Source organism: Diachasma alloeum, unplaced genomic scaffold (genome assembly GCF_001412515.2).
Source record: "Diachasma alloeum isolate Michigan unplaced genomic scaffold, Dall2.0 Dall_scaffold_00277, whole genome shotgun sequence".
NCBI lineage: Eukaryota > Metazoa > Arthropoda > Insecta > Hymenoptera > Braconidae > Diachasma > Diachasma alloeum.
Window position 1 is genome coordinate 1,073,344 of NW_021680416.1, and position 15,773 is coordinate 1,089,116.

Here is a 15,773-nt window from a genome sequence, read left to right on the forward strand (position 1 = left end):
GAAAATCCACTTGCCCCGGAAAACCCGAAAATCTGACCCTTTGGCTGGGGCCAAAAAAAACGGTTTCTCAGTTTTCACTTTTTCCACATACTTTTGACAGTTCTGATGAGCCCGGCGCTTAAATAGTTGGAATCAACGTTCACCCGGCTAAAAAATTCGATTTTGGCGAAAGTCGACTTTCCCCCGGGAAAAACGGAAAATCTGACCCTTTGAAAATTTGAAAAAAAAAAAAATTTTCAGTTTTCACTTTTTCCACATACTTTTGAGAGTTCTGAATACCCGGTCGCTCAAATAGTTGGAATCAACACTCACCCGGCTAAAAAATTCAATTTTGGCGAAAGTCGACTTTCCCCCTGGCAAAACCGAAAATCTAACCCTTTGGGTCTGGGTGAAAAACAATTTTTTTTAGTTTTCACTTTTCCCACATACTTTTCAGAGTTCTGAATAGCCCGTCGCTTAAATAGTTGGAATCAACACTCGCCTGACTAAAAAATTCGATTTTGGCGAAAGTCGACTTTCCCTCTGAAAAAACAGAAAATCTGACTCTTTGGCTCGGGGTGAAAAAAAAAATTTATTTCGACTTTCGTCGCGCCTTCGGGGGTTTCATTGGCATCAGAATTGTTAGAAAATACAGAATCAACTTTCACTTGGCGAAAAAATTCAATTTTGGCGAAAATTGACTTTCACCCTTGACCCACGTGAAAATGAAAATTTTTTTTTCCCCTTTTCTGTCACCTCCGAGTTCTGTCACCTCCGAGGGTTTCATTGGCATCAGGGGGCTAAATACAGAATCAACGTTCACGTTTTGTATTTAAACACCGCCTGCAAACGGGGAGATGAGGGAGGGTGGCTAAAATATATTCTGCAACCCTGTCTCCTGGTTGGCTACAAATTTCAACCCTCCGCATACATGCCTTCCCCTTCACCCGCTCGTAAAATCACGGGTTCTCCGTAGCATCGAGGAGGACTTCTCAGGACCGAAAAGAACTGAGGATTCGAAAGGTCTCTGGAAAAGTACGTCGCAGAACTGATTAGGACTTACCAGGTCCATCTAGGTCTGGAGAGATCTTGAAAGACCTGTGTACGTCCAATCAGAACCAAATCCTCGACTCGGGATCCTCCTTTTGCGAAAAGAGCCCCGATTTCTTGTCTGAAACCTACCATGAATTGATCGAATATGCATGCGATATTCACCACTCAAGAAATTATAAGTTTTGTCACATAATAATATGACAAAACTTATAATTTCTAAAAGTTTTTTTTTCCAATTTCTTTTTTGTATTATGTCGATTTTTCTCTCCGTGCAGTCATAAAATTTTGTCGCGTTTGGTAATGATTTGTATACTGATAGAAAAAGTGGAACGATTTCGTTGCTGTTAACGAAGCTTCTCAATTACTACTAGGATTCGTTAACTATTAACTGTTCTTGCTATGTACTTCCTCCGACAACCCAACAAAAAACGTCTTATAAAGGAATGATTTCCTGCAGAACATCGCATGTTTTTCTCGCCTCCGAAAAAGTAATTGATTTCAAGACCGAGTTCCATGAACTCTAATCGTGCTGTGCCACCCACATAAATTAAACTCGCCAGAGTACCATTTGAGAGGAGTCTCGGCACGACGTGCCCTCATATCGCATCCTGTCCATCATGGCCTCACCGTGGAACCGATAGGAGGTTGAATACAAAAAAATCCGTCATGTTTGATGGATTGAGAAGCATTATGAAAGCTTCACTTTTCGTTTCTTTATCGGATTCGGTCGATTTTGGTGAATTTACAATTTCATTAGTTTGATTTTGCTGCACACAGTCTGCACACACGCTATTGTTATACTAAGAAATATTAATTAATTAATTAATATTAATTAATTAATTAATTAATTAATTAATTAATATAAATTAATTAATTTTGCTCATTCCAGTAAACAGAGACCAAGATGTTTATTCATTCAAAATTCAAGGTGAATGGAATGATGTCTCCTATGGTATAACATTGGAAATATCATCCCATTTTCATTGAAAAACGGTGAAATAACATTGGGTTTACTCTACGAGAAAAATCCAATCGATTTACCTTCTACATTATTTAGAAATTTTTTTTTTTTCGTCACTGTCTTTTTCTCAATCCTGTGTATATTGTCAAAAATGTTCGGCTCAAATTTATACTTCTTGACGATTTTAATGACATGAGTACCACTGAGATTTCATGGAATTCTATAATTGAAAATTCCTAATTTGATGAAAGAATCAATGGAAACTGTAAATTTTAGATTTATTATTCGATATAAATTTATAGAAATTAGGAAAATTCAACGTAATTTGGTACTAAATCTAAGGGTTTTAATTGGAGATTCATGTATCTTGAGGAATTCACATCTCGCTGAAATTTCATGATTTGTTCCTCCTTAAAGCGAATTTAATGTCACTCTTTTGAAAATTACTGGTAAACTGTGTATGGAATTTTTATTTATAACAGTGTAGTTTCATTTTTTGACAGTTTAACGATAAATTTTGCCCTACAATCTTCATGAAAATCATTAATCATCGTAACGTGGCATTGGAAACAGTTCAAACGCCGTTAAAACATTGGAAAAATTGAATATGAGGGACCGGAAAAAAACTTGTTCAATCGATTACTTTCAATCAATTGCGAATCCATCGGAGCATCATTCAGAGCAGCTCCACAACATCTCTGTTAGTCTTCCAATCTATTTCCGTGCGATCATCGTCCGCCATTTTTTCAGGGTTCCCTCCTTAGTTAGCAAGCAAAGATTCCCAGAAGTCTGGATCTAGATTTACGCTTAACTCTGCGATTAAGCTGCGCAAGGTGCACAAAATGATCGCGATGGGAACAGATGGTGATCTCAAAACTCATGCGAGTTGTAGGAAAATAAACTCGTTATTACTTAGTAAGTAAGCTGTAAACTATACTTGCACGAGCGACGATGTTTGGAGGATTAATGACATATTAGTGACATTTGGTTACCTCGGGAGAGAGGATCAAAGAGCTTCAGTTGTACCTCCCAGTGGGATGTTATTTTCGTTGCACTTTGCCGGAGAGATAAAGAAGAGAGAAATCTATTCTTTTTTCTGGGGCTTCGGGCTTTTCGTCGCAACTGAATTTCCGGCTTTTTTCGTTAGGAAGTCGTCCAAATTTAGAGAGTCTTTTCGGGCGCTAGGAAACGTTTAGTCTGCACTGATAGGAGGGTTCACATTTCCAACGAGTCTGTAAGATTTTTTACCCCAAACGAGAATGCAGAGGAAGGGGTATACGTTCTTGACACGAGGTAGTACATTTCTTCAAGGTGGTTGTCCAGACAAAACTATATGAAAAACAAATTATTAGGAATGAGGAAAACACTTTGGGGAATCGACTCGGAGATTTTATCCTGATGTCGTCCAAATTTAGAATCTTTTCAGGCACTAGGAAACGTTTCGTCTGCACTGATAAAACTTTTAACTCTTCGCTGAAACTCTTCGTTATACGTCAAGAATAACATTCAACGAATTATTAGACACATCCTGAATTGAATGCATCTTATCTGCAAGTCTCGAAGAAATTGAAAAAGACAAGTGGTACAGATTGAAATCTATTCTTTTTCCTAGCGCTTCGTGCTTTTCGTCGCAACTGAATTTCCGGTTTTCTTTCTTTGAAAGTCATTCAAATTTAGAAACCCTTTTCCAGCGCTGACAACGTTTAGTCTAAACTGACAGACGCATTCCCATTTTCAACAACTATAGAACAATTTTTGAACTCTTGTCTAGCTGAATCTTACATCTCTGCCTAGTTCTCAAGCTGTTTGGAAATTACGAGAATTACCAAAATTCCGTAAACATTTTCGTTCAACCCACCCCATTTCCAGAAATATAAACACCATGCGGTGCAATGTACATGGGCCGTTAATCCGTCCATTGTTCATAATCTATTCCTGATGGTTCTATATCACCCTCGACAAATACGTAAAGTAAACTTCAACGGATAGATAAATGCATTCGGCTGCCTCCGATAAGATACTAAACTTCCGGATGACAGAATACTACATCATGTTTGGTTGAATCAGTGGTTATTATTCAGTTCAATCAGAGATAAAACGGGAGTGACAGATAATTCAATGAAGGAGTTTTCGGCTTTGTTGAATTATGGGTGACTCAGTAGTGGTGGATCCAGCCGTTGCTGTTGTGGACTTCAGCATGGAATCCATTGTCGTCTGAGAAGTATTTGACTGTTCTTACGTTGCCACCGGGCTCGTGGACTGAGTATTCTCCGACGACGCCGTGTCCTATTAGGAAACATTATAAAAACGTATTCGTTAATTGCGTCATTCCAATAGGATTGAACAAGAAGGGTCAACCTAATTTCAAGATGACTTTTTGAGGATGTTTAGCCATTTTCAGGAAATCTTATTTTTTCGTTTCAAGGAAAATTCTATAATTTTTTTGGCTGATAGCAGAACATATGAAACTTACTTCTTTGATGTTAAAACAAAATCAATTGCAATCGTCTCGCTAGAAATAAATAACCAAATGTTTCTTTATACACGGGCTCTTAAGGAATTTATGTTGAAATTTATAATTCACCTACTGGAAGACTCTAAAAATAGAAATAAAAATAGAAGGTAATGTGCAAAACTATACTGAATTGAGTGGCCAGAGAAAAATTTGGAGTACCCGGGCAAAAATAGGAAATATTTGAAAGATTCTATCCCATATTAGCGCATGCGTTTGGTACATTTTGTCCACTTCATTTCTAAATAATAAACGTGGATTGGTGGATTGAAATTTTTATCAAGGTAAAGGGAATAACTTCATCTCTCAGTTGAAACCAAAATCAATTTTTTTTTTGAATACTTGTGGTTTTGGATTAACATCCTTAATAAATCTCTCTATATTATAGAAATCCAAATCAACTTCTGGTGATAAAAATTTGGTACTTGAAATTAAGACTCCAAAATTGAGGCCCACGAGGATCAAAATAAGGGTCATACCAAAATAAAGGCTCAAGGGTCAGATTAAAGGTCACAATGTTCAGAATGAGGGTTATGTGGGTTATATTAAGGGTCACCAGATGATGGGTCTTAAGGGTCTAAATAAGTGTCACAAGGATCAGATTAAGGGTCACAAGGGTCAGAGTAAGGGACATGGGAGTCAAAAACCAAGAGTCAGAAACTAAGGATCGCAAAGGTCAGATTAAGGGTCATGGGGGTCAGAAACTAAGATCACAAGGGTCAAAATAAGGGTCATACGGGTCAAAATAAGGACCCAAGGGTCAGATTAAAGGTCACGAGGTTCAGAATGAGGGTTATGTGGGTATATTAAGGGTCACAAGATGATGGGTCTTAAGGGTCTAAATAAGTGGCACAAGGATCAGATTAAGGGTCACAAGGGTCAGAGTAAAGGACATAGGGGTCAAAAACCAAGAGTCAGAAACTAAGGATCACAAAGGTCAGATTAAGGGTCATGGGGGTCAGAAACTAAGATCACAAGGGTTAAAATAAGGGTCATACGGGTCAAAATAAGGACCCAAGGGTCAGATTAAAGGTCACGAGGTTCAGAATAAGGGTTATGTGGGTATATTAAGGGTCACAAGATGATGGGTCTTAAGGGTCTAAATAAGTGGCACAAGGATCAGATTAAGGGTCACAAGGGTCAGAGTAAAGGACATAGGGGTCAAAAACCAAGAGTCAGAAACTAAAGATCACAAAGGCCAGATTCAGGGTCATGGGGGTCAAAATAAGGGTCTCAATATCGCTCTATATTGTAAAAATCCAAATCGACTTTTGATGAGGAAAATTTGGTACTAAAAAAACAGTGCACGAAGATCTCATTTCCCTCTAGAATCACATACTTCCGAGACATTTGCATAATTTACGAAACTTGCATGTCAGCTCGGTTTCACATTTTCTTCGGTTCATTTCACTTACCATCTCCGTGCTCCTTCTGGCCATGCATGTCATGAGTGTGATGGTCCTCCACTCCGTAAGCGTATTTGTAGTGCGGCTCGGCGACGTAATCATGATCATGATGCCCGTGTTTGTCCGTCCAAGTCACCTTCTGGTGGTGTCCCGTCACCGGACCATGATGATGTTGGAAAGAATACCCCTTATGACCACCACATGTACCTTCCTGAATTAGTATCAATAATACTAAAATTGGTATTGTCTGTAAAGAACAAAATTATGATGCATCATTCTTCGGTGAAACTCCTCATTATTTTTGTGGGAGTGCCAAGGACAGCGTTTATCGGATGATTGAATAAATCCTGAGTTAAATCAATCGCATTCGTAAGTGTTGAGAACATGAAAGACAAAAATAGAAGAGATTGAAGTAACATGAAATGAAATTATACCAAAATTTGTAAATTTCAATGAATAGATTATTATGGAGTTATTTTCCACATCCTTGGATTTTTAGAAAAATGTCAACACATTTCGTTTAGATCATGAAATTTTCTACAAAAATTATTTGACCAATGTCTTTTGATATTTCCGGTTTGAAAAGAATTGCAGAACGATTGGAGAACCGAAAATCCATAATTATCATCTTACAAATATCTTGAAAACTAATGGATTTAGGGGGGAACGTCTGAGGACCTTTTCTGTAGCTGATAAAATTCCCTACGAAAAACTTTTTGTGACAAATTACTCTAAACCTCTTCCTTTCAGAGATATTCGGATGTGGTTAAACTGCTATTCCAAAATATTATCCAACAATTTCCAAACTCAAAGTGTAAATCACAAAATTCCGCACCATTCGTCGGTGAAACGTTTCATTATTTTTGGGGGAGTGAAAGGTATACCATTTTTCGAATTGTTGGATACATCCTCAGTTGAATCTACTATCATCCTGAGCTGTTGAAGATATTAATGAAGCAAAATAGTACAGGTTGAATTAATATCAAATAAAATTGCACAAAAATTCGGAAATGAAAATGGTATAACGGGATTATTGTGCAGCTATTTTCTAAACTAGTGGTTTTTTAGAAAAATGTTAAGAGATTTTGTTTAAATCGTTAAATTTTCTAAAAAAAATATCTGACGAATGTCTCTTTTGTTCCCCATTCGAAAAGAATTGCAGAATGATTAGAGAGCCAAAAATCTATAGTCATTATCTTCCAAATATCTTGAAAACTAATGGGTTTAGAGGAAAATGTTTAATGACCTTTTCTGTAGCCCATAAAATTCTCTATAAAAAACTCTTTATGACAAATTACTCTAAACCTCTTCCTGTCGGAGACATTTGCATGTTATTAAATTGCTAGTCCAAAATATTTGCCAACAATTGCCAAACTCAGAATGGAAAAATATTTATTACCTTGAGGTACATCTTGACGTCGTCTAACTCACTCGGAAGGTGAAGAATGTAATGTCCATACAACTGATCCTGTCCCTTTATATATCCCAGAAACTTAAGCAACATGATATCCAATCCCCGATGAAGTTTTGCAAACTCATTAACTCTGCCCCCTTTTTCCCCCTAAATATTGACATAAGATCTATGAAACAATCGAAGTAAAGAAATTTATGATTCGAAACTATTTTGCTCCTTACGTCAATACCTGAACGAACTTGTCAGCTATCAAACGTAAAAAAAAGTCAATCTGTCACGCATGGCAACGCCTAAAATGCAAATAAACCCAGTGGAAATTAGCTGAAACGAAACGATTAACGCATCTGTGCTCTGTGAAATCAGCAGTCCCCACAAATTATTCATTTCACATTTAACCAGGGAGAATTCATGGTAACTCGGTGGATTTCGGCGAGATCTATATTAGACCTTACTGGAAAATCTGCGTTTCCTTATTGCACTGACTGTTGATTTACTGTCCCATCCTGCGTTGGGGCATACCCGGCTTGACAAATAATGACTTATGTGACACTTCAGCAATGGCTCCATAACAATTACAATAGGAGTATTTCCTCTTTTTTTTCCTATTTTTTCTCTTTTTTTTCTTTCTTTTTCGGCGTTGCCCAGAGGATCCCTTTTAGTCTGTAGTCTGGGAGGAGTTTGCATACATTTTAGGTTGAGAATTTTTTTTCAACGAATTTTATGTTTTGTTCTATGTTTTTTGCCCCGTTGATCCGACTATCGAGATGTCCGAGTCAAATTCCCGTGAGTTTTTTTGTTATTAATCAATTATTATTAAAGAATTGAGAATTTTGCTTTTCCGACCAGGAATTTTTTTCAGGGTAATTTCTCAAATTTTTCAAGATATATTCAATATTTTTTGCTGAAAATGTTGACTGAATTTTTTTTTGGCGTTGCACGTAGTTGCATAGGTTTTTCACATGATACGTGAGTGATTCATGAAGAAATCTCCTTCTCGTACAGGGGATTATTAACTCATGGACTATTTCCCTTACATCTTATTTTGCCTTTAAATTTTCTTGACAAAATCGTCAATTTGTTGAAGATTTCGTAATTTTTGTCAAATTTTCTGAAAATTCTAAAAATTTCCGAAATTCTTTTGGAAAAACGCCGAATATTTGCCAACCTCCTAGAAAAGTCCAGGATTTTCATTTTGTTTTTCTTAGAAAACGTACGATAAAATTTCGTTGAAAAAATGGGAAAATTCTATGAGATTTCTATTGAACTTTCTATTATTTCTTGGCGAATTACATTGAAAAATTCTGAATCTTATTAGAATTATATGAACGTTTTTTCCAATAGAAACCTTCAATGGAATATATTCTGTTGAAAAAATCGATAGAGTTTTGTTTTTCTATACAATTTCATATAGTGGGTTATTTTCTGTAGAAATTTCTCGGTTCTCAATTTTTTTTTTATTCTTCTAATCTCTTAATGGAAAGAGGAATAGATTGGAGTAAAAAAAAATTTTGTAAATTCAATGTCGAGGGTTTTTTACGGAATTCTACGGAATTTTTCTAGGAAATTGTTTCTATTAGACATTTTCTGGAAAAAAATGCGCAGTAATGCGGAATTCTTAAAAAAATTGGCCGCAAACTAATTGAATTTTCAATGGAAATTCAATAGAAATCCAATAGAAGTTTTTATTGAGTTCGAAATTATTTTTAACCCTAGTTTGGTCACCATAGGAGGGAAACGCCGCAGAAGGTCGATTTTTTTTTCTTACTATTGACTGGCTGAGCGGAAAAATCCTAAAAAATTGGAATGCGTCAATTCAAGTGTCTAGAAAATTATAATTTTCGTGAGAGGGCCCAGTAAACCGCGATTCTAACCTCGCTTCGCGAGCGAAACCTCGCCTTCGGCTCGGCCTACAAAGCCACATTCGTCAGAAAATACTTTGTGGACCTTGTGATGAAAATAACTAATTTTTTAAAATTATTTATATCCACAATTCCTGAAGAAAAAAAATTATTTCCAACAGACTGGCAATTTTTTCCCATGTTGAATGAAATTGCCCGTTCTGCGACGTTGCCGAAGTCTCGCTAAACGCGCCCGGGCAGTATAGAGTGAATTCGGCAACGCTCGGGCCTAAATAACACGGCGGCGATTCCCTGCGGAGGTGACCGAAGTCGCAAGTTCTCATATGGTGACCAAACTAGGGTTAATGACATTATCATTAATTTCCAGTCAGATTGTCACTAGTTAAGGGAAACATCACCAATGTCCAACTACTCATATCTAATATTCAGGAATCTATCACCAAATTTGTGACAGAAATCACTAATGATCAAGGTTATTCTACTCAGTGTCCAATATCATCAATAACTGGTGATAGATTTCTAAAAATCAGTGACTTGTCCCCGAAAATAAATGATATGTTCCTGACAATTAAACATTTTGTTCTCTCTAAACATTCTACAAAACCCCATTTCTCGACAACTCGAGGATATTCTTGGAAACTCGAGAATGCTTTATTCTCCAAAAAGTTCCATAATATTCCAGAAGTTTCAGGGGTACATTCGTTTGTGCGCAACTTAGCGCAATAATTTATAGCCTATGTCCTAACGCGGAGCCTAGACTAATGAGTCGTGAAAATGCCATTGAAATCTATTCAGTCGTCTCTGCATGAATCGCGAACGGAAAAAATGGCAAGAGATTTATTGCATGCAAGAATTATTTATGTCAAATTATGTCTAAATTCTGAATGAACCGTTGCAAAGTGTTTCTTTTTCACAATAAAAAAAATCTGCAAATTTTTTTAATAATTTCTATTATCGAATCGACGAAACGACAAATTCTTGAAACGTCTCACGTCTTGAGCTTTTTGAAGTCTGAAACAATTAGTTTCAATAATTGATTTATATAAAAAAATTGTAGGAAATATCTGGATTGCGGTTAATGCATGTGGGGGGAGTGCGTTGATTATCTACGAATGATGGGAAAATACGTCCTTGCGTGAATCGCGAACGGAAAAAATGGCAAGAGATTTATTGCATGCAAGAAATATTTATGTCAAATTATATCTAAATTCTAAGTGAACAAAGTGTTGCACAATCTGCCGAAAAAAACCGAAGATGCGATTTTTAATTTGGCATTTTAAGTGTTTTGGTGTTGCAAAGTGTTTCTTTTTCACAATAAAAAAAAATCTGCAAAATTTTTTGATAATTTCTATTATCGAATCGACGAAACGACAAATTCTCGAAACGTCTCACGTCTTGAGCTTTTTGAAGTCTGAAACAATTAGTTTCAATCATTGATTTATATAAAAAAATTGTAGGAAATATCTGGATTGTGATTAATGCATGTGGTGGGAGTGCGTTGATTATCTACGAATGATGGGAAAATACGTCTCTGCGTGAATCGCGAACGAAAAAAATGGCAAGAGATTTATTGGATGCAAGAATTATTTATGTCAAATTATGTCTAAATTCTGAATGAACCGTTGCAAAGTGTTTCTTTTTCACAATAAAAGAAAATCTGCAAATTTTTTAAATAATTTCTATTATCGAATCGACGAAACGACAAATTCTTGAAACGTCTCACGTCTGAAGCTTTTTGAAGTCTGAAACAATTAGTTTCAATAATTGATTTATATAAAAAAATATTTGGAAATATTTGGATTGCGGTTAATGCATGTGGTGGGAGTGCCTTGATTATCTACGAATGATGGGAAAATAAACAGTGAGTGCTTCTGTGGCTCTTCAAGAATCGATTGCCATCAAAGGCACGAAAAAACGGGGAACTCTTCAGTGAATCCTGTCAGCACTGTTCCCGGAATAGATCTCTCTTCGGGCGTTCAAGTTTTTTTCGTGGGGAGGTCGTTGCCCCATTTACGAAATTGATGCAATGACCTTTGAGATAATTACCAAGAGCTTTCTTTTTCTTTGACTTCAATGTCAATGGGTCTGATGAGAAGGGAGTAATGGTGCATTGCATTGAATGAGGGATCAGTTTGTATCAGTTTTCTTCTTTACTAGAGGACAGATTGTCATTATTTTTTATTTCAATGTTTTCGTATTCTCATAATTTGAAAACGACTTCAATTCTTTATATTCTTAGCAACATGTCGTTACGACAGAATATTTTACCACTTCGCTACTGAATTGAAAACTCAACTTAATTTGATCCTGAAAATTCCCATTTTCATTGAAAAATCAAGTAAAGTAAGAAAGTCTCGTCTGCCAGCTGCTCGGAAATTTCGGAATACATTAACTTTCCAGTGAAATCTGCAATTTCTGATGCGCATTCAATGTCTCTTTTCGCAAAATTACTAGTCTACTGTCCATGAAATTTCATTTCTTCTCTAATAGTGTTGATTTGAAATCATAGATAAAGATGAATGATTATTGATTACTAATTATTAATTTTCATTTTCTTATTGTTACAGTACTCACATGCCGCCACTCCAGGACATCACCATGAACCAGACGACGTACCTGGGCAGTGGTAAGGACACGCATTAAATTTCATTTTCATCACGCTGTGACGAAAAGTGAACTTTTCGGCACGCTCTGCGTGCCTAAAAGTCCAATTTCCGCCACATTGTGATGAAAAATATTGTTCGTAACTCGTGAAAAAATGTTTTTTGCGCTCGTTACGAAATATACTATTAAGGGGAGACTACTATGAGTTTTAAATGTCGTGGGTTATTGGAGTGAGACTTTTCATACGTTGAAGATCGATTATGTAGATCTAAAAACGAATAATTAGTGCAAAAACAATTTTTTTTTAAATGTTCGTTTGCCCGAAAATGCTTAAAATGCTAAAAAAAAGTCCAGCGCCTCCAATTTTTGAGCTATGAATGATTTTTTTTTTCAAAATTTTCGGAAAAATATGTGAAATAACAATTACCAGCTATTTTTTTTTAATCCACCCCTTATATGGCTAAATTTGCTTTTTTGTATTTTTTTTTCACAAATAGTGAATTTTTTTATATGAAAAGAAAACGAAATCAGCTGTGTAGGAGTCGAATTCCAAAAAACTGGCCCGTAATTGTTGATCCACACAATTTTCTGAAAATTTTGACAAAAAAATCTTTTGTAGCTCAAAAATTGGAGGCCCTGGACTGTTTTTAGCATTTTAAGCGTTTTCGGGGAAACGAACTATAAAAAAAATTGAGCTACAAAAGATTTTTTTTTTCAAAATTTTCGGCAAAAGGTGTGGAACAACAATAACGAGCCAGTTTTTTGGAATTCAACTCCTACACAGCTGATTTCGTTTTTTTCGTATAAAAAAATTCACTATTTGTGTAAAAAAAATACAAAAAAAGCAAATTTAGCCATGTAAGAGGCGAATAAAAAAAAATTGCTCGTAATTGTTATTCCAAAAAAAAATCCTTCGTAGCTCAAAAATTGGAGGCCCTGAACTGTTTTTGGCATTTTAAGCGTTTTCTCGTAAACGAACAATAAAAAAATTTTTTTTTTGCACTAATTATTCATTTTCAGATCTATATAATCGATCTTCAACGTATGAAAAGTCTCACTCCAATAACCCACGACTTTTAAAACTCATAGTAGTCTCCCCTTAAAAAAATTCCACGCTCCATTGATCTTTACAACCAACGAACAATCGATACTCAAGATAGAATCGTGATCCCCGAGAAAACCAAAACCGGATGCGGGTCCCAGGCGCACCCCAGATGTGCAGAATTGGCTGGGGGTTCATTTACAGATAAGAACCGGGGAATCTTCCGGTCACTCATTATTGTCCCTTAATAGCGACCTCCTCGATAGCTTGGATCCAGCGATGGTCGAGATATTGATTGAGGGTCGAGGGGGATATTGTATGGGATGAGACAATGAAGACACTTATGGGCTATTGCCAGTGTAATTGCACTGGCAGCCGACCGTGTCTGGTCTTCGTCCAATTTAAATGATGGAGAATCTTTTCGATAATTTTCTCTAATTAAATGAAGAACTCGAGGCAGTTAGGAGAGATGATTAATGTTTCAACTCGAAATTGCCCTGTGGAGGTGGATTCATTGTTTGATTGATGTAATGACAATTTATTTGAGAAAGGAAGTGACAAAAATCAGTCAATAGAGTGTGGTTAAAAGAAAAAGTAAAATTTCATGAACAGAGATTTTGCAATTTAGGGTGAAAAGCTCATAAAATTTCAGGTTACCCTGAAAATTCAAGAATATGTTTACCTAATTTATATTAGTTTCCATGAAATAATTGAAATAGAACTGACAATTTCCATTGATTTTTTCATCGAATTAGCAATTTTCATTGACTAAATTCTTTGAAATTTCAGTGGAACTCTCAGTTGTCACATAAAAGTGAAATACATTGAAAAAAAAAGTTTTTGATAAGTACGTTTTCACCTGTATCAAGAAACGCATGGTTCAAAAATTAGCGAGAAGAAAATAACTTACACGGAGAAAGAAAAAACATCCATCAAGACATCTTGTACTTGTCCCAAATACGAGGATAATTTGTTTATGACAAGAAAGAGATTTCTTGGACCAAGTCTAGTTGAATCAATTTATTCAATAATTTTCAAGTCTCCAATCAAAAACATTTAAACGCAAAGACCTTTTGACTTATTTCGAGAACTCGCTTTTTTTAATAAATTATCTCTCATCTTTTCGGACAAGTACAAAATCTATTTTTTTTGTTATGCAAATATTTGATAACAACAAGTAATTTCAACAGAAATTTTCAATTTTCTCCCGCGAAAACATCGTTAAAAAAATCCAAATCATTTCCTACCGAATTCTTAAAATATTTCGACCCCCGAATTTAAGATTTTTCCAATTTTCAGTTGGCCCATAATTGAATGGAGTGCGAAATATATGTTCATTATACCTTTCCACATCCATTGGGATCTTTTTGATAACAGAAAAATATCTTCATCAGTTATTATTGGCTATTTTATCAGCCTCCGCGTTTGTGGGTAATTCCGCCCAGAGTTTGTGGGTAATGTATAGATATTCCAAATTTTTATTTTTTTCCTCATTGAAGTAGTTTTGAAGAAAATTTCGAGCTAATAAAAAACATTTGCTAGTTAGTACTTTTTTAAAATAAATTTTTGAAAAATCACCCCTGAAAAAAAAGCGTTATCCCCCCTATTTCATTATTTCCAAAAAATTTTATCACCAATCGGTAGCAAATGTTTGAAGATTTTTGCGAGTTAAGAAAAAATCGTCAATGCACTCCTATGATTGTGTCAATTAACAATTCCAATTTCAACTGACAACCAGAGTTGATGACCAGAATTTGTAGCAGGGATGTCAGACAAGATATGAATGTTTTTTTTTGGCTCAAATGAAAGAGCGGGTACAAACTCGGGTCTACAACTCGGGCCTTCAATTGAAGGCCCGAGTTGAAGACCCGAGTTTGTAGCAGAGATGTCAGACAAGATATGAATGTTTTTTTGGGCTCAAATGAAAGAGCGGCTCGAGAAATGACGTGCTAGAGCCTCTAAACATGACAAATGTCTCTAAAGATGATATCTGTTTTCAATTGAAAAGCAGAGTTGTGACATCATTGTCTAGGAGGACAATGGGGTCTAGGAGTATGTATAGAACATTGGGGTCTAGGAGTCTCCCCTGGTTCAAAACCATCTTTAGAGGTCCTAGCACGCCATTTCTCGACCCGCTCTTTCGTTTGAGCCCAAAAAAACATTCATATCTTGTCTGACATCTTTGCTACAAACTCGGGTCTTCAACTCGGGCTTTCAATTGAAGGCCCGAGTTGTAGACCCGAGTTTGTAGCAGCGATGTCAGACAAGATATGAATGTTTTTTTGGGCTCAAATGAAAGAGCGGGTCGAGAAATGACGTGCTAGAGCCTCTAAACATGACAAATGTCTCTAAAGATGATATCTGTTTTCAATTGAAAAGCAGAGTTGTGACATCATTGTCTAGGAGGACAATGGGGTCTAGGAGTATGTATAGAACATTGGGGTCTAGGAGTCTCCCCTGGTTCAAAACCATCTTTAGAGGTCCTAGCACGCCATTTCTCGACCCGCTCTTTCGTTTGAGCCCAAAAAAACATTCATATCTTGTCTGACATCTTTGCTACAAACTCGGGTCTTCAACTCGGGCTTTCAATTGAAGGCCCGAGTTGTAGACCCGAGTTTGTAGCAGCGATGTCAGACAAGATATGAATGTTTTTTTGGGCTCAAATGAAAGAGCGGGTCGAGAAATGACGTGCTAGAGCCTCTAAACATGACAAATGTCTCTAAAGATGATGTCTGTTTTCAATTGAAAAGCAGAGTTGTGACATCATTGTCTAGGAGGACAATGGGGTCTAGGAGTATGTATAGAACATTGGGGTCTAGGAGTCTCCCCTGGTTCAAAACCATCTTTAGAGGTCCTTGCAAGCCATTTTTCGAGCCGCTCTTTCATTTGAGCCAAAAAAAACATTCATATCTTGTCTGACATCTTTGCTACAAACTCGGGTCT

The 15,773-nt window shown here is 36.3% G+C and overlaps 2 protein-coding genes across 7 annotated transcripts in view; one reads left to right on the forward strand and one right to left on the reverse strand.

Annotated features, from left to right (window-relative positions):
* LOC107038109 (centrosomin) overlaps window positions 1–15,773 on the forward strand; it is a 50,923-nt gene that overhangs the window by 8,449 nt on the left and 26,701 nt on the right. For all 6 annotated transcript variants that reach the window (XM_015257011.1, XM_015257014.2, XM_015257006.1 and 3 more), the window contains exon 2: window positions 11,752–11,810. In XM_015257011.1, coding sequence (XP_015112497.1) covers window positions 11,752–11,810 — 59 coding nt within the window. The remainder of the gene's footprint in view (window positions 1–11,751; window positions 11,811–15,773) is intronic.
* On the reverse strand, window positions 4,133–7,322 carry LOC107038110 (cuticle protein 7). The gene is made up of 3 exons (XM_015257015.1): window positions 7,311–7,322; window positions 5,921–6,158; window positions 4,133–4,279 (listed from the first exon to the last, which is right to left on the reverse strand). Exons 1-3 carry the CDS (start codon window positions 7,320–7,322, stop codon window positions 4,149–4,151), a joined length of 381 nt encoding a protein of 126 aa, XP_015112501.1. The 3' UTR covers window positions 4,133–4,148.

Bases quoted from the DNA above. Each gene is read 5' to 3' on its own strand.
- LOC107038110 (XM_015257015.1), bottom strand. The intron at 4,280-5,920 runs GTAAGTGAAATG...GTTTCCTAATAG, and splicing joins CCAGAAGGAGCACGGAGATG to GACACGGCGTCGTCGGAGAA.